Raw genomic sequence first — 21,516 nt, 5'->3', positions numbered from 1 at the left:
CAGGGTCTAATTTCAGTTCTTGGGAGTCCTGCAGAGTTCTACTTTAGGCAGTGCTCTGATTACTGGTGACAGCAGCCACAGTGCACTGCTCTTAATGTGTTTATATAAACGGAGAAAAAGGTAAAAAATGCAAAGACGGATGAAGAGCTAGAGGCAGTGAATAGGAGGAGTAGGATCATATTTCTTTAAAAGCGTCACACTGTTTTTTTTAAACTCTTGTCCAGTTTCCTCAGGGCACACTTTTTCTTCAAGGGTGGAGTTTAGGGCCCACGCTCTGTCTGTGCGTCATTCGATTGGTCCACAGGCTACCCCCCTCAAATGATCTTCCCAGCTACACTAGTTCCACACTTCCACACTAAGCAAAGTTTTCGGAAGCCTGAGAGCAGGATCTGTGTGTGAGTGAATACTGCTTTTGGATAGAACTGACTTGTCTGAGAGAGGCTGTTGGATACTGGGATTTTTGGCTATGCAGGCTTGTTTATAGTACCTTACTATATATGTTGTTTCATATGTGGCTCATGTTTGCTCAATTTTTTGTTTGTGATAGAATCTATTAGAAATTGTATTGTGGGTTGTGTATCATGAGATTAGTGTATTTGTATTAGAACTTGTATTGAGGGTAATGTTTTATTAATTTATTCTATTACTCAAGAAATATATTTGCTGTTAGTTGGTGTTAAATATCCACCCAATTCTTAATTAGAATTTCTGCACAAAGCCTTCTACTCTTGATAATTAATATTTTCTATTATTGTCAAAAGCCTTGTAATTAACTATATATTTAAACATGTTTCTTTAATAGTTTCCTTCCCATGTTTTCTTAATATTTTAGTTTAAGTCTTTTTGGGTTTTTTTAAGGGTAATGTGAATACACATACACTGTCTCAGTTGACAATTTCTCATAGCTGTTGAATAGCTAAATTTTAGTTTCATGCATGGATATTAGAACACTTATCTGAAGACATAACAGAGACGGCTAGAAAGAAGCTCACACACAGCCATGCTTCAGTTTTGGCTCCTGTTTGCGGTCAATTTAACTGTGTGCCTCATTAGTGAGGCACATGTCCCTGCAATTGTTCGGTATCATATTTGGGAGGAGCAGCCAGCAGGCACAAAGGTGGGTCGCCTGTTGGATGAACTACGTCAGAGGGGTGAGACCGGGTCATTGGAGGACTTCCGGGTTGTGGAGCATGGACAGGCTCTGCCATTCATAGTAGCCACAAGAGATGGGGAGGTGTCAACACTGAGCCAGCTGGACCGGGAGAATCTGTGCCATGGGGATGACCACTGCGAACTGGAATTTAACGTGCTCTTTAGGAAGGGTGGAGCTGTGCACTTCCTTCGTGTGAGAGTGGAGGTGATGGATCTAAATGACCACAGCCCTGCCTTCTCCAATCCTGTGCAGGAGGTGGAGATCTCGGAAACAGTGGGACTGAGGATGCGGATTCTGCTTGATCGTGCTGAGGATCCAGATGCAGGTCCCAATGGCCTGCAGACTTACTCTCTTTCTCCCAACCAGCACTTTGCTCTGGATGTTCGTCCTTCTGGAGGTACCAAACAGCCAGAGTTGGTAGTTATCAAAGAACTGGACAGAGAGAGACAATCATTTTTTGAGTTAACACTTGTAGCCTGGGATAAAGGGAATCCACCCAAGTCTGGGAGCACCAAGGTCCAAGTTATAATCCTGGACTCCAATGATAACAGCCCTGTGTTTGAGGAGAGTGCTCTGAAAGTGGAGCTTCCTGAGGATACAGTGCGTGGCACAGTAATTGTCAACCTTCATGCTACTGACCCTGACCAAGGAGCTAACGGGGAGGTTGAATACTCACTCAGTAAACATGCTCCGTTAGAGGTGCAAAGGCTTTTTACTGTTGATCCTCAAACAGGTTCAGTGGCCATAAAAGGCCCCTTGGATTTTGAGGAGAAACAAACCTATGAGGTAGACATCCAAGCCAAGGATCGGGGGCACAATGCTATACCATCTCACTGCAAACTGCAAATTAGGCTTCAAGATATTAATGACAATGCCCCTCGGATACACGTTACGTGGACACCTCCAGATTCCTCTATGGCTACTGTCTCAGAGGGAGCCTCAGATGAGACCTTTCTGGCTCTTGTGATGGTGTCTGATGCTGACTCGGGGTCAAATGGGGAAGTGCAGGCCTATATTCAGCATGGATCAGGCCCATTCCTTCTCAAGCAAATCCATGGAGACAACTACATGATTGTTACTAATGGGAGCCTAGATCGGGAGCAGCAGATGGAGTACAACATCACTCTTTTAGCGCGAGACAATGGAGTTCCTTCTCTCTCTTGTGTCAGGCACCTGACTGTTCGTGTACTGGATGAGAATGACAATGCACCAGTATTTTCAAAGACTCACTACAAGGGTGTCTTCAAAGAGAATAATGTACCTGGATACCATGTCTTGACTTTAAAGGCTCATGATGCTGACCTAGACCTCAGTGGAAGGGTGTCATACTCAATTAGAGAGTCTAATGAACTGGGAACTGCAACTGCATCATTCTCTGTCCACCCCACCAGTGGGGCTGTTATTGCCCAAAAGTCATTAGACTATGAAGAATCACCCACATACTCCTTTATAGTGGAGGCGATAGATCATGGCTACCCTCCACTGACCAGCAGTGCCACAGTAATTATTGAGGTTCTGGATGTTAATGACAACCATCCTGTCATCAATGAACCACTTCCTAAAAAGGGTATTGCAGTGGTTAGTGTACCAGTTAACGCTGAAAAGGGTGAAATTGTGGCTGAAATTGGTGTCAAATTTCATGGAACCCTGCATCCAAAGAGAAATCATTCTTCTCACCACAGGCCTGAGGGTTTTCTGGCCACGACAATTCTGGCCAGTGATCCTGACTCTGGTCTCAATGGAAGGCTCTGTTTCAGAATTGCAGATGGAAACCCCTCCAGGCTGTTTTGGTTGGATGAAACGACAGGTCAGTTATATGTGAACACCACTAATGCCACAGAATTGATAGGCAAAGCTTTTAAATTGGCCATTGAAGTATCAGACATGGGAACACCCACACTTGTCACGAGGACAACCCTGGAGGTCACATTCATAAATCTTCGTGACCACCTTAAAAATTCTTCTCCTGGACATCATGCTCAGTTCAGCTTCACAGTGCTTTTAGCTATCTGCTTAGGAGGAACTTGCTTGCTATTGCTCTTAACTGTGGCTCTGGTTACCACCTTCTGTCGCCCAGAAAAACGAGACAACCATGCTTACAACTGCAGACAAGCTGAATCGTCTTACACCAGCCACCCCCGCAGACCACAGAAGCACATTCACAAAACTGACATACAGCTGGTACCTGTCCTAAGGGGTCGGAGAGATGACCCACCCAACGATGAGGCCCAGCCCCTCACAGCTGAGCCGCCTCTGCCGGAAGACGCTCGTCCACAGGGCCAGCTGAGTCTTTCGCCCCTGCTTGCGCGCATGGCACAAAGCCAGGCTCGTCAAGAGAATGATGGGACCCTTTCATTCACACAGAGCAAGACACTAAGGAAACCTGGGAGTATAGACTTAGACTGTTCCCATACTCCTGCATCACCCTACCGAACCCTACGCAAAGCCCGAAATCCTTCTGCCTCCTCATCCTCACACTCTCAGACCAGCACACTGAGACGCAACAAGCCTGAAGAGGTCATCACCCCCACTGTCCCCTTACAAGTTAGTGCCTCTGAGCCTTTTTCACAGGCCACCCTGCGGAGGCAAAAGAACTCAGAAAGAAATGGAAGGCTAGAAGAACAAGACCACAGACAGATACTGAGGAACCTGGTGCGGTTGTCCATGGCTGCTCTTGGAGATAATTCAATCGAGCTCTCTTCTGCTTCACCTGAAGTGCAGGTAAGATATGTTTATATATAATGTGTGTAATTAATTTTCAGATTAAATATCTTTTGAAAGTTCATTGAATTGTTTTTGCATAGTTTTTGCTTTAATTGAATTAGTTTTGTGAACCTCAAAGCAAATATACATTCAAAATTATAGTAACATAGGAGTCTGGCTTACTATGTTTTCCCACTGCTGCTATCTTACCAGAGGACAGGTCTATAGCTATACCTGCTTCAGGGGACAGCTGACAGATGATGCTGGCATTAAAGTACTGAGTTTACTCAGGCATGTCTCAGTCACAGACTGTAACCCAAACATCTAATATGCCTCAAGGGAAAATTTAAACAATTCTCCATATCACATGACACACACTTACTGAATGAAAGGGGGAAAAAAACAGATTGTCAAGGTCTACTTGCTAAGGGAAAAATGTACTTTATTTAAACTCATATGTCTACATCCTAAGATTGTATGCCTTTGATATACAATACTTCAGCTGCAGGCAGCTCGTGAAAAGCTGTGTTCTGAACAAAGCAAGAAAATTGACCACTAGACAATTCTCGTCTCAAAAAGCCAAAAGTGCTGCGCTGGACATGCGGGGCCTGCATCCACACCCATGTACTTCATGTGTTTAGCAGAACAAAAAGGTCTTGCATGGGTTCAAGCCCTCACGTGAACAGTGTAGTCAGACAGGAAGTGTGTGGATTCTGCCCCCAATCGTCCCTCTTCCCCTCTGCCCTCCCTACCACACCTACTTGGCCCGGCTGGCAGTTTGACTTAAGGAGAGGCCACAGAGGAAAAAGGCTGCTGAAATATCACAGGGTCTTTATCCCTTTGGCTGAAACTGGATTTTTAAGGTGCATCCTGGAAGGAAGCAGGGTGTAGAAGAATAGGCTTCCCGCACACCCCTCTGCTCGCCCAAGCTCAACGCAGAAATGCCTTCTAATGTATGCTTCTCCTCTCACAATGGTCCAACGCTTCCTCTCCCTTCTCCATCTTGTACTATATCCGGTCCCATAACAAAGAGAGAAATTCTAATTAGTTTTTACTGTGGCATGAAAGGGCCATTATGTGAGTAGATTTCAATAACAGGTGCAGTGGTGTCACAGATTAGGGCTCCTTGTACACTATCTGACTGTTAGAGATGGAAATTTACTTTTTTTTTTTAATACCTCCACCCCCCACCCCCCCAAGTTTTGCCGTTTTCAATTCAGTTTTTAGAAAGACTGTAATACAATTATGAACAACACTAAATTCACTCATAATGACATTTTTCTTATTTGACAGCAGGTGTCACAGCTGTTGTCTCTTCTGCATCAGGGGCAGCTTCAACCTCGACCAAATTTCCGTGGAAACAAATATTTCCACCGATCTGGCCGGTAAGTGTGGCTACACAGACTATTGATAGGAATATTTTTAAAAATTTGTTTTGTAATGAAAACCAAATGCACATAAACCATAACCAGCTGCACATAAAAACAAAAAGGATACACTGAAGGAGTTTTCAGTCACAAATTGCCAGGTTTGTGAGGCCGGGCAAGGGTGGAGGAGAGCTGTGTAGGAGATTTTTGGAAATGCCAGTCAGCGAGTTCCAGAAAATTGTTTCATAGCCGTTGTTGGTCCCCTTGGCACCAGTAAATTATGGGCAAGGCATGCTGGAGCAGGACGAGTGTCTGCCTCGCTCACCTGACTAACACAGACGTGGCAGTGATGGATACAATCAGCTCGCCATTCATTCTTCAGCCATTTTGTGGCTTTTATTAAACCCCATTCCTGTGGACTTTTATAAATGTTATCTATGCTGATCTCATATAGAAGTGGCTCAAAAACTCTTCTTGATTCATTGCAGTGTAAGACTTAACTAGTTCAAAGACTACACGACCATCATAACAAACGGTCGTATAGCTACGTTCCACATTTTGTGAGAACAAGAAAGACTACATAGTGTCTATATAGTATAGTGATTTAATTGCTGAGTGAAATCTGAGTCTATTATCAACATGTAGATGATGGTAAGATTAAGATTACATCCAAGATCTAATATTAAGGACTTATATTATCTTTATCATCATCTTCAAAGTCTTAGTCTTATGGTCTTCAAAGTGTTATAGTCTTAAATGTATAGGATTACAGCTGTTCTTTCATGTTTGAGGTATATCTAAGTTTTATCCCTTGTGCTAATCATGTGTGTGTATATGCACTTAGGTTTGAGCATGTGTGTGGGTAACCTTGATCCATGTCATCACTTGCTGATTAAGGAACAGACTTTGTTGACCTCTTTGTACTGTCAGTCTTTTAAGGCACATGATGCTCTTATTGTCACAGGTGCTCCCCATAACTGCCTGAGTGCGCTCAGCGTCGATGTGCCCCTTGAACTAACAGTCGTTGATGGTTTCTTCTAACACTGCTCCTGCACTGTTCCTCAGTTTTGAAATACTCCACAAATGTCATTTACTTGTGTGCTACCCATCCCAAGTCCAAACCGGGACACATTTACCAGGGTGATTCCGGTACACGTTCAGTGGCCTTGTTGATTTGCTCTTCCTAAAGTATTCTCTCCTTTCTTGGCTCCCCTTGGAGGTCTGGAGTGCAGGATGCTGATTGGCTGAGTACCAAGGACAGTGGGCATGGGGAGAGTGAGCCCGGGGACGTGGACTGGGAGGCAGGCAGGGAGTCTCCCGTTGACCCGCTCCTGGAGGAAGGCCTCAAGAGCCTGCTCAATAACCCTGGTGAGAGACCTTCACTGTTTAGAGCAGGAGTTTTAATCACATGCTTGGGCCAGTGTTCGTGCTGGTTGGATTTGTGAGAGCATGGTTATACGCAGCAGGGAGTGAGCACAATAAGAGGCCTGAATGATGGAGCCCCTGCAAAGAACAGGGTGTTTTTAAATCTCTACCAGGTGGCATTCATTTGATACGCTTTGGAATTACAAGACTTCAGAACTGTAAGGATCTAATTGGCATAATGAAAATGGAATTGGTGTGTCTTTTAGAGGAGTGTAATGTTGCACTGAAATATTTTTGCTTTTGAGTGCTATGGCAGGGGTTCTCTGTTGTAGTCTGGGGGGGGGTGTGGGTTCTGATCTGATCTGATCTGAGCTGTTTTCCTTGTAATAAAATCCATAACTCAGACTCATGAACTAAATGCTTTGTAGGTGCAGGGGAAATGGGGCTCGGAGGCAGCCACTGCCTTGCAGGACTGAAGCTCTGAGGTTAATTAGCTTTGAGTGACACTTCAAACTGTCATTCAATGATGTCATTTCTATGAAAAGTCCCCTCTCGAGGGCATGATGGCAGCACTGAAAATTGAAACCAGTGAGCTTTTGGCTTTGTCTCATTTACGCGCTGAATTTCCAGGCTAAACTTCGTGAAACAGGCCAATTGTTGAGCCTTAACTATCCCACTATGATGGAAAGGAATGTTACCAGGAATTTGTATGTAAAATTCATAATGAATTGTTAACTATTTTGGTGGAAGTCGAAGATAGTAAACAGCCTAAGCAGGAAATACCGTTTCAGGCAAACTTCACCAGCAGTTCTGAAAACACTGTGTGGCTTTTTCCTGTTTTGTGGCTTGGCCATTGTTATGTGTCAAAATGTAAATGACAAATATTTATGTTCAAGCCATAAAATATCACTTATTATTCATATTTTCCTCATGGGAGTGTTACAGAAGTCACTTTTAAATATAAAAAAAAGAGGCTTGGACACTATTTCTCCTAGCTTAATGAATATATGTATGTTTGTTTAAAATTGTTCTATTGGAAAAATGGGAAAGCCATTTTAATGATCTGTGTGTAAACAATGTTTTTACTCTGGCTGCAATTAGTCACATAAGCATTCTTGCATATCTTTCTTAAAGTTAAATAATGTATGTCTTACAAATGTTTTATGAAAACCTTAACCTTTAAAATGTATCCATTTTACCTTTCCTTTTAACCTTTTTTGAAACCTACCTTTTACTCAACCATTCTCCACATACTCAACACAGGGCAAACCTTAAAAGGCCATTTCTTCTATAGCTCTACACATAGTATATAATGCATATACAGTATTCTATACACTGTGTAGCACGCGGTAGGTGGACAGTTCGTTTATGGCCCCTGCAAAGGCCTATGTATAGAGTGTTTGTAAACGACTGTGTGAGGTTCCTTCCTCATATTGTTCCGGATTTCATCACATTCTGACTTCAAGGCGTTGCTTTTGTTACTGAAAATCAAAGGTGCTCAGCTTGCTATCTCTTTCATTACCGCTCAGAGGACTCTGGGCACCTCCGGCTCAGAGTGGGAGATGTTCCTTTTTACGCTGAGTGTCTTTCAAAGATTCGCCGGTGGTAATAGGCACTCTGATCTCAGAGATGAGCATGTACGTGTTGAGTTGAGTCAGACTGTCACTCAAGGGTGTCACCTGTTGTCATGGTTGCTCATGCTGCAGAGCAGGGCTGGGGAGATGGGTTAGCTGGGTGGGTTAGTCTTCTAGAGGAGAGAGGGCTTATTGCACAGGTGTGTTTCTGAGGCCTGCAGCTACATAGTGCTTTTGTCTCCTTCTGCTGAGTTCTGGGACCCTTATGAAGTACAAATTCACATCTGCTGAGGTGGTAATACCATCCTCTAGTAATGGGATTCCCCTCGACGACCCCCCCCCCCCTCCAGGCTACTCTCTTATAACAACTCTTGTTATACATCCTTTGCATCCAACAGAGCGGTGAGAAAAATAGGTGTGTGTGTGTGCACACAGTATGAGCGAGTGAGTGTATCTGTTTGAATACAATGCGTCTCTGGTGTGTGCATCTCCTTGCAGCACCCTTCTCTGTACTGTGCACTCTCCTCCATGCTCTCGGTCATAGCACTGACCACACACAACTCCCCTATGAGAGGAGGCTCTCCAACCCACACACTGCTGCCCTGTGTTTCAGTACACACATACAGACATAGCTAGTGCAAAAGTAACACGCTCATGTCTGCAGATGCTTCATTCATTTATTCATTACATTTATTTTTCTTTTTGGTTTAAATGACCTGCGAATGACCCACCCTACCTGTAGGCATTATCTTGAGTTTAATAGTATAAATATATTAATCATTTTATTTTTTTGCTAAATGTACCTTTTCCCCAATTCTTTTAGGAATAATTAATTAAAAATGCAAAATGATGTTATTAATGTATGTAGTGCATAGTTTGGTTTGTGGTCAGACTTTTGTAGGAGATCTGAGAGCAGTTTCTGGTTTTGATCAGAATTATTTTTTTTCTCAGAGATGAATGAGATTCCCCACTGTTTTATTGTGTAATTTACTTTTAACAAGGAGCAACAGAAAGAGACAGATAAAGAAAGAGAGAGTCATGCATTTCTTTCCAAATAATTTAGTAGTAGAACAGCAGATGGAGTTTGTATGTTTGATCGTTTTAGAAAAAGGAAGAAAGACCAACGTAACGGAGAAAGATTAAAATATTGAGATGGAGAGAGAGAGATATGTGGAGAACGTAAGGAGATGTAGACAAAGAGAGACAGGTATGGCGAAAGAGAGAAGGGAGAAACAAAGACAGCAAAATGGAGATGGAGAGAGGGAGAGAAGTGCATCTGCTCCACTGATGTGAGTGAACTCAAGTGTTTAGAGATTGCGTGTGTGTGTTCACTGATGTGGCCTATGTGGGTTTGTTTGATCACATCCTACCATGTCTGAGCACACACGTGCTCTCCAGCAGCTCTGGTGCAAAGCCGAGCACGTCTCCTTTGTTTTCCGAGCTGCTTTAATCTGGTCGGCGACTTCTCTGACACTGCTCTCGCTTTTGAGTTTGGGAGGGAGGAAACGAAAAAGGTTAAAACGAGCGGGAATAAAAGCTGGTCTGTGAGCAGGTCAGGACAGCTGCCTGCTACGGCGGTGTCCCGTTTGATGATTCACGTGTGGTTCAGAGCTGCAGAAATCCTGCCAGCGTCCTCGCTAACCTCTTGCACGCGTTCAAAAACAAATGGATCAGAAGCTAAGATGAAGCAAATGCAGCACTGAAGCCTCCACTTCCTTTAAGATAATCTCCTGTTTTGCATGTCAGGAGAGGCTGATAAGGGTTTTTTTTTTTTTTTAATCCAGTCTGAAATGATATGAAGATTCAGCTTGTTTGAATGGAGTTTATGCTGCTTGGCTCCTAAATGCTGTTAAAATTCCCAGATTTCTCCCATTGGGGTGTGTGTGTGTGTGTGTGTGTGTGTGTGTGTGTGTGTGTGTGTGTGTGCGCACGCGCATGCGTATGCATGCAAGGCTGCAGGTTTCCGTCGGCCATGATCCTTAGTAGTTCTGCTGAGAGGAAAGCAGTTTGCAAAGCCCAGCTGCTTGCGCTCTGTCTCTCTCGCACACCACAAACACCCCCCCCCCCTCCTCTTCTACTGGTTAAGGTCAAAGCACAGCTGCATTTAAGGTCATTCACTCATCAGTTAATTTCCTCCCTTATTCTGAACGTAGCTCTTTCTTGCCTTGTTAACATGTAGACCCTGTAGTTGGAAGCATGCTTTAGCAGACAGAATTCTTGGAATGTCTTCTTGCAGATGGGCACAAAAACCACATCTGAAACAAGCGACAATGTGTGGTATCTGATATGCATTTATCTATACAGCAAAGATGCTTGGTTTGATGAAGCATTTCTGATAAATTACTAAAACTGCATGAATTGTGTGTGTGCTTTTTTTTTTTTTGGAAACCCCAAGTGCAGTAAACAAATGAAGTCTGACTGAATCAGCGGTCTGAAGGAAATGCCTTCAAACTAAATAAAGATAAATTGCTCCTCCTGTGGCCATTTCCTCTTATCCTGTTATTCCTCCACATTCGCCTGTTTGCTTCGAGGGGGAAGAGGATGAATATTTCAGTCTTTGTCATTTGCAGCTTTAAATAGTTTTTGCATACACACACGTGCTGTGGGTGAAAGCATGTGTCCATTATTTGCTGCCCTTACACCTAAGAAAGTAGTGATACTATTCTGACAATGCATAGTGATGCCAAGACCTCAAAAATGAGTGGTAAGCCACAGTGTAAACAAATTTAGAGTTTTAGCATTCATCAGTGGAAAAACCCTAAACCACGTTTTTCTCTCTTGTCCAGATGATGTGTTCACAGACGTCCCTGACCCTGCGTGGATGGCACGACTCTCACTTCCACTCACCAGTGACTATCATGAAAACCTTTATGTCCCTGATGGGCTGCCATCCCCAGATGGCCAGGGCCCTACCTTGGGCAGCCCTGATGACTCAGCCTCCTTCTCCACCTTTGGTAAGACACCCGAAAATAGTAGCCCATTGGGAGGTGAAGCCCTGCTGTCTGAAGTGAGCACTCTGTTCGAGATGCTGCTGACCCAGAAGGCTGATGCCCAGCCCCGTCCACCAGCCGACATTCTCTACAGACTCTCCACAGCCTATCGCCGATCCCTTGGCCTGGACATGCCCCCTGGTGGGGGCTCCTCGTCCATGCATCATCCAGGCCCAAATGAAAAACAGCACACAATGCACTATGCAACTCTAAACCATTAAAACCTTGGCAACATATGTACAGTGTGAACTTAGTGCTTCCCTTTCTGTTGCCAGTGTAATTTCTTACACTGATCATCTCTGTGTTCTGCACACTGATAAGCTTGGACTTCCAAACTGCTCAAAGCCATTGTTGGGGTTTGTGAACAGCTCTTTTGAATACATGACCATCAGTCACTCAGCCAGGACTGGCTAGCCCTGGCTAATGTCAAGACAGCACACAATAATCCCTGTCACATTGGCCATAAACTTTATGCACTATGAGCAGCAGACATACACTGAGATGGGGGAGGAGTGACCCACATGGACAAGGAAATGGGCCTTTGTGCCCTTTTAAGACTAAACACAAACAGAACGAGTCCTGTCTCTAAGGAGGAATGTGTGAAACTTTGCTACCACAATGGACCATAAGCAACACCACTTCCTGTGACCAGACTCTCAGAGGCCAGACTCTGTAACCTATCGATTATTATTCCTTGTCTTTTGTAAATATACCAATAAACAAAAAAGACAATATATGGAGATTCCAGGGGGATTCTAAGCAATATATTTACTACAGACTTAATACAATTTATTTTTTATTTTTTGTCAGGGCTGGCATAAATCTATCCCTGAACATTTTGAAGAACACATTCAAGTTGCTGCAGCTATAATTTAACTGGCAATTTCCTGTTGTTTGTAGGGAAAGGAGGGACAGGGATGGGGCGGCACAGGGACACACACACACACACACACACACACACACACACACAGACGACACACAGACATCAAAACATTAATTTTCCAGATTAAATATGTGAACTAATTAGGAAAGGTGCTATAAGTTATTGATTATGAAACCTCAAGACTTAAGATGTAGTTTTTTTTCAGTATACATTACTTAGGAAATGTTCGTTTTTTTTTTTTACCTGTGAAAAACAATAGCACTTTGTATATAACTTTTTCTATATCATATCAATGAAATAAATATTTCTTAAGTCTTTCTATTTATTGAAGGCTAACAAGATAAGTGTGATTTAAGAAATCTGAAGAAAAGAACTAAAACGTGCTGCTGAAAGAGGGACTCTTGGTGCCATTTGTACCACATTTTGTAGAGGCAAAGCAAGTTGATTTGCATAGCACTTTTCATATGGTGGTGGTGTGTTATTTTCAAAAATTTTAAATTAATTAATTAATTAAAAAAAAAAGTTTATTATTTTTTTACGAGGAAATATAAACACTGCACCCTAGCGGTGATCACAAATATAGCCACTTGAGCAACCAATCATGTAGCGCAGTCATGAGGCAGTTTCCTATACATTCCATGAGCACGAGAAGCTGAGAGTTTAGATGTTTTACTACACATTTTTACTACATATCTTGTAAAATACAATGTAATGATTGTGAAAGAGGTAACCTTTAAACTTTACATTATTTACATATTGCATTGTAATATTTCACTAGTATATTCAGTGAAATGTTCAGTATAACCTAAAACCACTGCCTTGAGTGTGGGACTATATGGGAGTGGATCATCACTATGTCTTTGTTGCCTGCCCGCGATGTAGTTCTGAGACCTGGCAGGGCTTGAGCTCCATGTTCCTGAGTGCTGTTGAGCAGGAATACGGAGTGGGTTGACCTCAAACGGAGTGGGTTGACCTCTGCAGAGCCAGCAGATGTACTCAGGGTGGTGGTCCCTCATTAACAGGTCTAGATGTCCCCCCACCCAGCTGAGATGTTATCATGGGGATGGCTTTGTCCAAGGTGCAGGCCAGTACCCTGAACTAAGGCAGGTGAACTGCCCTTAACACTGATCTACTTTATCCACACATAGCATTTCAAGTGATGCTTAGTGAGATGTGTACAAAAACACTGTTATCTATATAATTGAAGAAAAAAAATACAATGTCCATGTATGGTGGTCCAATCTGCAGCATGGTAACAGCAACACTGCCATATAAAAAGTCATGAATTGAATAATGAATACAGCTAGCTGTCACCATATGGCAGGATCTCATTTGCATAATGCTGAAGCTGGCTGTATTCACTACCGATAACATTAGCATATTCAAAAACACCTGGGTGTTTGACCCCCCCCCCCCACCTTCTCTGTGGTGAGAGGATCCACCTCCATATGAAGGAAGCAGGTGGAGTATTTGTAAAGAGGTGTAGCCACAGGGCATGCCCAACTCCAAAATTCTGATGAGCTGCAAGCTTCACCACCTCATCCAGGAACTCACCCAGCAGCAAGCGTGCATATTTTTGGAGAGCAGAGAGTCATTAAGTAGTGACCTGATTGGTTGTGAAGATTCTGCTACCAATAAGGTAGGATATACATTGTTTGGAAACTTAAGCTGGTCCTTACAGTAGTGCAGTTGTGGCCAAAAGCACAAATTTTGGTTTTCACAAAGATTGTTGAGTGATCAGATGAATTATGATTAATTGCAAAGTCATTCCTTGCAATGAAAATGAACATAATCACAAAAATGACTACATTTCAACCCTGACACAAAATTACCTGCTAACATTTCAGTGATCATCTTGTTGGCTCAGCAGAAAGTGTTAACGAGGACAAAGCACCTGATCAACCATTTATCAAATCATCAAGCACTTCATTGAGAGAGGTTCAATTGCAGTGAAGGCTTCAGGGCGCCCAAGAAAGTCAAGCAAATGCCAGGACTGTCTCCTAAAGAGGACACAGCTATGGGATCGGGTCTCCACCAGTGCAGAGCTTGCTGAAGAATGGCAGAAGGCAGGTGTGAGTGCATCTACATGCACAGTGAGGTGAAGGCTTTTGGAGGATGGCTTGGTGTCAAGAAGGGCCACAAAGAGGCTACTTCTCACTAAGAAAAACATCAAGGACAGACTGACATTCTGCAGGAAGTATAGGGATTGGACTGCAGAGAACTGGGATTAAAGTTATTTTCTTTGATGAAGCCCCATTCAGACTGTTTGGGACATCTGGACAAACTGTCTGGAGAAGAAAAGGTGAGTGCTACAATGGGTCCTGTGTCATGCCAACAGTGAGGCATCCTGAGAACTTTCAAGTGTGGGGTTGCTTCTCATCCAATGGAGTGGGTTTGCTCAAAATTTTGCTTAAGAACACTGTCATGAATATGGAATGGTATCAAAACATCCTCCAAGAGCAACTTCTCCCAATGAACCTGGAGCAATCTGGTGATGAACAATGCTTTTTCCAGCATGATGGAACACCATGTCACAAGGCAAATGTGATAACCAAGTGGCTCGGTGAACAAAACATTGAAATTTTGGGTCCATGGCCAGGAAACTCCCCAGGTCTCAATCCCATTTAGAACCTGTGGTCAATCCTCAAAAAACTGCAATCAACTCCAAGAACACTGACTAGGCTAGAATGGATTGCCATCAGCCAAGATTTTGCCCAGAAGCTGCTATCCAGCATGCCAAGGCAAATTGCAGAAGTCTTTAAAAAAAAAGAAGGGTCAACACTGTAAATATTAAGTCTTTGCTTAAACTGGACACGAACATAAGGCCTTGAGGAAGGCGAGTCGGCGTCAGGAACAGGCTGAGGGCAGGGGCACACTGAGCTCTTTTAGCTAGCATCCTGCTAGCCAATGTCCAGTCTCTGGACAACAAGCTCGACCACCTCAGGGCCAGGATAATGTTCCGAGTCATGGCTGAGCCCAGCAGTACTGAGCTACGCCATCCAGCCGGCTGAGTTCTACTCGGTACACTGTATGGACAGGATGGCAGATTCGGGGAAGACGAGAGGCGGTGGAGTGTGTGTGATGGTAAACAACAGCTGGTGCAACAATGCCAATGTCGTCACTCTCGCCCGCTCCTGCTCACCCAACCTGGAGCTGCTCTGCCTCAAGTTTAGTCCTTTCTACCTTCCTCGGGAGTTCACCTCAGTCATCGTCAACACGGTGTACATTCAACCTCGGGCGAACACGGACACTGCACTGTGTGAACTTCATGAGGCTCTCACAGTTTCAGGTACAACACCGGGATGCTGTACTTATGGTTTGGGATTTTAACAGTGCTAACCTCAAGCGTGCAGTGCTCAACCTTTATCAGCATATAACCTATCCCACCAGGGGAAAGAGGACACTAGATCACTGCTACACCCCATACAAGGACAGTTACAAGGCAGTAGCTCATCCACTGTTTGGTAAGTTGGACCACTCCGCCATCTTCCTCATACCAAAAATATAAACAAGGCTGAAACGGGAAACTCTGGTTCAGAGGTGGGTCGCATGCTGGACAGACCAATCTGTGGGTGTTCTGCAGGACGTTCCGGATGACGTGGACTGGGACATGTTCCTGCGCAGCACTGATGATGGCGAGTTAACGGAAGCAGTAGTGGGGTTCATTGGGAAACTGGTGGATAATACGATCCCAATAAAGACGTTTCCCAACCAGAAGCCCTGGGTGGACAAAACCATCCGCGAGGCTTTGAACTCTCGTACGGCTGCCTACAACGCAGGGATCATCAGCGGGAACATGGACGAGTACAAGTCTGTGGCATACGGAGTGCGCAGGGCGGTGAGGGAGGCGAAGCGGCGCTACGGGAGGAAACTAGAGACACAGTTCCAGCAGAGTGGCTCTAGATCCCTGTGGCAGGGACTACGGACAATCACAGACTACAGGAGCCCACCCCTGGACCGATGAATGCGGATGAGTCTGGTGAAGGAGCTAAATACATTCTTCGCTCGCGTCGAGGCTGTATCTAGCAGTGCTAATGCTAACAGCGCTAGCCCTAACAATGCAAATGGTGCTATCGGCGCAACTAACAGCGCATGCGCAGAGCCCACCAGAGGACAGCGCCCTCTCATCATCATGGAGAGTGATTTGAAGAAAGTGTTTAAAAGAGTGAATACCAGGAAGGCGGCGGGATCAGACAGCAGCTGCGGGAGAGTCCTCAAAGCCTGCGCAGACCAGCTAGCCCGGGTATTCACTGACATCTTTTAATGTTTAACATTGGTCGTGATGAAGTGCTTTGAAAAGCTGTCCAAAGACTTCATCAACTGTTCACTGCCAGCCTCCATCGACCAACTGCAGTTTGCATACCGCCACAACCGCGCTACTGATGACACAATTGCACATCTGCTCTACACCACACTGACCCACTTGGACAAAGGGAGGGGTAATTATGTTAAAATGTTGTTTGTCGACTACAGTTCAGCATTTAACACTATCATCCCCTCCCTACTCACTACCAAGTTGGAGGATCTAGGACTGCATCCATCCCTGTGCGACTGGATCTCCAACTTCCTAACAGGCAGATCACAATCAGGATGGGTGGGCAACTGTGTCTCTTCCACCCTAACCCTCAGCACTAGAGCTCCCCAGGGTTGTATCCTAAGCCCCCTACTCTACTCACTGTACACCTATGACTGCGTGACCACTTCCAGCTCTACTACCATTGTCAAGTTTGCTGATGATACCGGCGTCATGGGCTTGATCTCGGACAACAACGAGAAGGCCTACCTGGAGGAGATTAAACACCTGGAGAACTGGTGCCAGGAAAATAATCAACTCCTAAATGTCAGCAAGATAAAAGAGCTGATTGTGGACTACAGCAAGAAGCAGGAGCGGCACTACCAACCTGTTAGGATTAATGGAACCACGGTGGAGAGAGTAAACAGTTTCAGGTACCTTGGAGTTCCCATCTTGCAGGACCTGTCCTGGTCCCGCCACACCAACTCCCTGGCAAATAAGGCTCTTTATCACCTCAGATGCCTAAGAGGCTTCAGACTGCCCTCCAAGGTGCTGCAGAACTTCTACACCTGTACTACTGAGAGCATCCTCACGGGAAACATCACAGCCTGGTTTGGGAACTGCACCAAACAGGACAGACAAGCACTCCAGAGCGTGGTGCGCTCAACAGAGCGCATCACTTATACAGAACTTCCTGGCCTGCAGACTATCTACTACAAGCGGTGCTGGACCAAGGCCAGGAGGATTGTGAAGGACCCCACCCATCCCAGCAATAGGCTCTTCTCTCTTGAGGTCAGGGAAGCACTTTCGCTCCCTGAAGACCAACACAGAGAGATTGAAGAGGAGCTTCTTCCCACAGGCCATTCGAGCCCTGAATCAGGGCAACTGATGGGACTACAGAAATAACATCATAAAAAAAAAAAACCTAAATTGTAAAAACTGTAAATTGTACATTGCATATATGCATAGTATACATCCCCTCTTCCCCTCTTTATTCCCCTCATCTGCTCTTTATTCGTCATTTGTTCATTTCCCAGTATCTCTCCTCAGCCACGGGCAGAGCCGTTACAAAAGCATTTCACTGCCAGTTATACCATATATGACTATGTACGTAACAAATAAACTTTGAACTGAACTATGTCAATAAAAGTTTTAAAAAACTTATTTAAAAAAATGCTTATAATTGTACTTCAATATACCATATAAACATCTGACAAAAGGATCTAAAAAAAAAAAAAAAAGTACTGTGATACTGTCATTTTACAAAACATAATGCATTCATCAGAAGTCTAAAAATGCATATCCTGTAGAGTATAGCAGATTACTAAAATTACGAGAAAAAGCAAAACAAACAAACAAAAAAAACATCTCAACGTCTGATTACAGTGAATTGTTAAACGTAATAAACTGAGTTAGGTTGCTGTTAATGAAACTTTTTAGTGTATGGCGCCATCTGCTGGTACTAATAAACAATAACCAATTTCTATAGTAAACGTTACGTCTAAACATCCGTTTGTACAGTTGTACTTACCCGTTATGCGCTGAAATAACCTAGAGAGACAACCAAATTAATCGACCCGTGTTTCTGCTGTTATTATATTATTATTAATATTTTGCCCTTTACCTTTGCAAATTTGTACTAAAAGGAAGATGAAAGCCTAAACCAGAACTTACCAGCCCGCGGAAACAATGATGCTGATTCAGTCAAGACAACAAGTTAAAAGGTCTGTGGGTGTGTATGTAGGCTGCTAATAGGTCACTCGGGAGATACAAAAGGAGAACTGCCAGACACATCTGTTACATGTTCACTTCGCCTGTTTTTGAAGTAATAATGCTCACTTTATTTCCTAGACTAAAACGTGTAAAAGTTATAAATACGTACCTTGTCTCAGACATTAGAAATCTTAATTTTCCTGTAACCATATATATTTTCTAAAGTGTACTCATTCTAGGGGCATCCAAAAAGGCGCAGTTTAGTGGATTAGTAGAGTACGATCACGGGTTCACGGGAGAGAGAGATTCTGAGAGTTGGTGTCACTAGAGGGCAGTGAAATATTCTTATTTTCTCAGGAGGAGGTTTTGAGGTCTGACATAATTTACTGATTTTAAGAAGCCGTATATTTTCAATGAATACACTCATTAAGTATTAGATTAGCCGAGATTATACATATTAGACGTATAGAGATCGTACATTTTCTATTTGTTAGGTTAGTTTCACATTTATGTGACCTCGGAACGCCACAATTAATTGATTCAGTTAAATCTGTAAAATTATATGGTCTCAGTAACATGATCCCACATAAATGGTGGGATCTCTTTACTTGTGTAGCCTACAAAGATTCTTCTGTACTAAGGCTGTTTAAAGAAGGGGAGGTTATCTTTAATTATTTAACTACTTCCAGGTAAAACAGACCTGGCTCATATACAGGCTCACCTTACCAACAGCTATTTACAATGTAGCTCTTTAATATCCTGCCCTTAGTCATGCTTAGCTATGCTTGACAAGTTGTGCTACTGCGTGCACGCAAATATAAAACCGTATTTCACCAGTTAACTGCAAGACCAAGCAGTATTACCGTCCTCGTCAAACACGTTTATTATCTTATTAAGAGTACTATATGCGAGCGCCCTACAGTCTTAAATACAGACTGTATAAATCCAATTCAAATACAGTTCAAGATGCAGTTTATTCTCGTTCTCTCCGATTCGCTGAGCTCAATACGTTTGTAATCGATACAAGCACATGGAGTTCACAGGTACTGATTTAACCAGCACTCGTGGTTTAACTGCAGAGGAACGGTTTTATCACGCAGATCCCGTAGCCGCGTTGTATTAGTTGTTTTTCAGCACGGTTCTTCGGTTTGCCTCTGGAACTACGCGCTAATGCCATTTTGTATAAAGAGATTATTTTTATTCTACTGTAATCTTAGGGCCGTAGCTATACTTTGAACCGCTTCATGGAGTGGGTGTGTGGAGCTGGGCAGTGGTGGGAATTGCAAGCAGCCTGATTGGCTGCCTCACGCGCTCCTTTTTGTCGTTTATATTTAGCCATTGGTTCGATTCATAACGCAGCGCGAGCAGGTCGGTGTAGCTCGCGGTCCTTGCGATCGAGAACGTGTGTGTGTGTGTGTGGTTGGAGGTGCGCTCGTCTCAGCTCATCTGCAAGTGCAGTGCAGGTCTGCGGCATTGAAGCGGCGAGGCAAACTCTGATAATAAGTTTATCTGACGTCTCGGGCGCAAGTTGTGCAACTTTGCGTCGGTGATCGGAAGCTCGTCCGTCGCCGAGTTACGGTGTTTTGAAGCACTCGCTCCTAAAGGCGGTCTAAATGGCCAGTCCAGCTTCGGATGCAGAACGGCATCCACATCTGCAGCATCACTACGTCGAATCAACGTCAGAGGCGTCGGAACCGGCGGTTCGCGAGGCCCAGAAATGGATAGAGGTGAATGCCGTTTACCTTCTTACGACGTCATGATGCCAGGCAACGTTATTTTTAGGGTTTTCCATCGTTATACGAGTCGTGCTTCTACAGGTAGCAGCAGCCGATTTGCACTTTTTTAAATAGTCTGGATAGACAAGCTTCGTTTCAGGGAAAATGTGAATTTTTCGCCCAACCTTGGGGTAGAGGATAGGGAACTATAGAAGGCTGTGGTTGCGTTCACCTGTTGAGACAGCCCGGGAGTACACCCCTCTTTGAATGGGAAACGAGGTTAAATTCTTCCTGCATGGTGTTAAAATTGATCGTTGATGGATTTGCATGGAATGTGCTTTACTTCATTTTGCCTGGGACTGTCGATGCGGGACAAACATGCTTTTTGTCGAGTGGCAGTGCTGGATTTCACGCGTGGTTCTCTGGTAAACACGCTGTTCACTCAGCGGTATTAGATCAGTATCCCCCCCCCCCCCCCCCCTTTTTTTTTAACCCGTATAGATATTGGTTAAAAATGCACACTCTTGCAAGAAAACAACATTTCGGAGGCAGTCCGCCCATTTGGTCTTAAGGAGTTAGATTTACTGATACATTATTGGCGTTTTAAGAGGTGTTTCAGACAGCGTTCACAGTGGCTAAAAGGATGGGAAGTCCTACTGGCCCAAAGTCCCTCACCTCTCTGCTCCAAGTATAACTGCCTGCTACTTACTCCTGTATGCTGCAGTGGAATGAATCAGATATCCAGATCATCGAGAGAACTCCCCCAGTGCGTTTCCCATTTTAAAACCATTTTTTTGCATTGCATTAATCCACTAGAGTTTTTGTGTATGTGTGATGGTCTTGGAGTTGTCTTTGATGGATGTCTGTGTTTTGCTGTCCTTACACATCAGCTTGGCTGCTGGTAGACCTGGCAAATTCAGATGTTCCAAATAACTGTTTATTGAAAGATCACCCCCTCTCAGGTGGAGACTCAGTGTAGCAATGCCAGCAGCTCATGTCCTCATTGTGTCTGTTAGTTCTGAACTTGGTGTAGACCTGGGGCTGTTTTTTTTTTTTTTTTTTTTTTTTTTTTACAGTGTTGGGAGGAGCCATAACTCTTTCAGGGTATTTTTTCTGTTTTGATTGCTGTGTTTTCTTTCTTGTGAACGTGCATTAACAGACATACTAAGCCATGATCCCATGGCACTCGTGCAAAGGTTATGAAAGTAATTATAGTGCTCCTCAGCGTAACATTGAGCGTGCTCTCGCTCACCTTCCTTACTTTTTCCAGAAACATCTTTCACAGGGTTTTATTTTTGATGTCAACTGGCATCACATGCCCTATGACAAAACTATTTCACAATTCTCAAACCTGTCCTGGGGCAAAATGAAGATGGTTCCAAGATCCACAGGTTGTCTTTTGAACACTGGCAAATAAAAATGACTCTTAGGATGTTATTTAAATCCCTATCCAACACATTCGCCTCCTCAAAGCACTGTACTAATGATGCATGTTTTGGTGGTTGGAAGGGTGAAAGAAGGCTTTAGATTCTTAGATTGT

General features: G+C 43.8%; 2 protein-coding genes across 11 annotated transcripts in view; both read left to right on the top strand.

Annotated features, from left to right (window-relative positions):
* Window positions 1-370: 370 nt before the first annotated feature.
* pcdh12 (protocadherin 12) lies at window positions 371-12,279 on the top strand. 2 transcript variants are annotated; one of them, XM_035532460.1, is made up of 4 exons: window positions 371-3,874; window positions 5,153-5,241; window positions 6,443-6,591; window positions 10,949-12,279. In XM_035532460.1, exons 1-4 carry the CDS (start codon window positions 1,001-1,003, stop codon window positions 11,371-11,373), a joined length of 3,537 nt encoding a protein of 1,178 aa, XP_035388353.1. In that variant the 5' UTR covers window positions 371-1,000; the 3' UTR covers window positions 11,374-12,279. The 2 variants fall into 2 exon arrangements, with proteins under 2 accessions (XP_035388353.1, XP_026877781.2); XM_027021980.2 differs by having other exon boundaries at window positions 5,150-5,241.
* Window positions 12,280-19,637: 7,358 nt separating this feature from the next.
* Window positions 19,638-21,516, top strand: part of limch1b (LIM and calponin homology domains 1b) — a 65,188-nt gene continuing 63,309 nt past the window's right edge. For all 9 annotated transcript variants that reach the window (XM_035531966.1, XM_035531965.1, XM_035531974.1 and 6 more), the window contains exon 1: window positions 19,638-19,988. In XM_035531966.1, the coding sequence (XP_035387859.1) occupies window positions 19,875-19,988 (114 nt within the window). In that variant the 5' untranslated portion in view covers window positions 19,638-19,874. The remainder of the gene's footprint in view (window positions 19,989-21,516) is intronic.

Source organism: Electrophorus electricus, chromosome 12 (genome assembly GCF_013358815.1).
Source record: "Electrophorus electricus isolate fEleEle1 chromosome 12, fEleEle1.pri, whole genome shotgun sequence".
Classification (NCBI taxonomy): Eukaryota; Metazoa; Chordata; class Actinopteri; order Gymnotiformes; family Gymnotidae; genus Electrophorus; species Electrophorus electricus.
The sequence above is the reverse complement of the archived record's forward strand: the minus strand, read 5'-3'. Positions and strand labels throughout refer to the sequence as shown.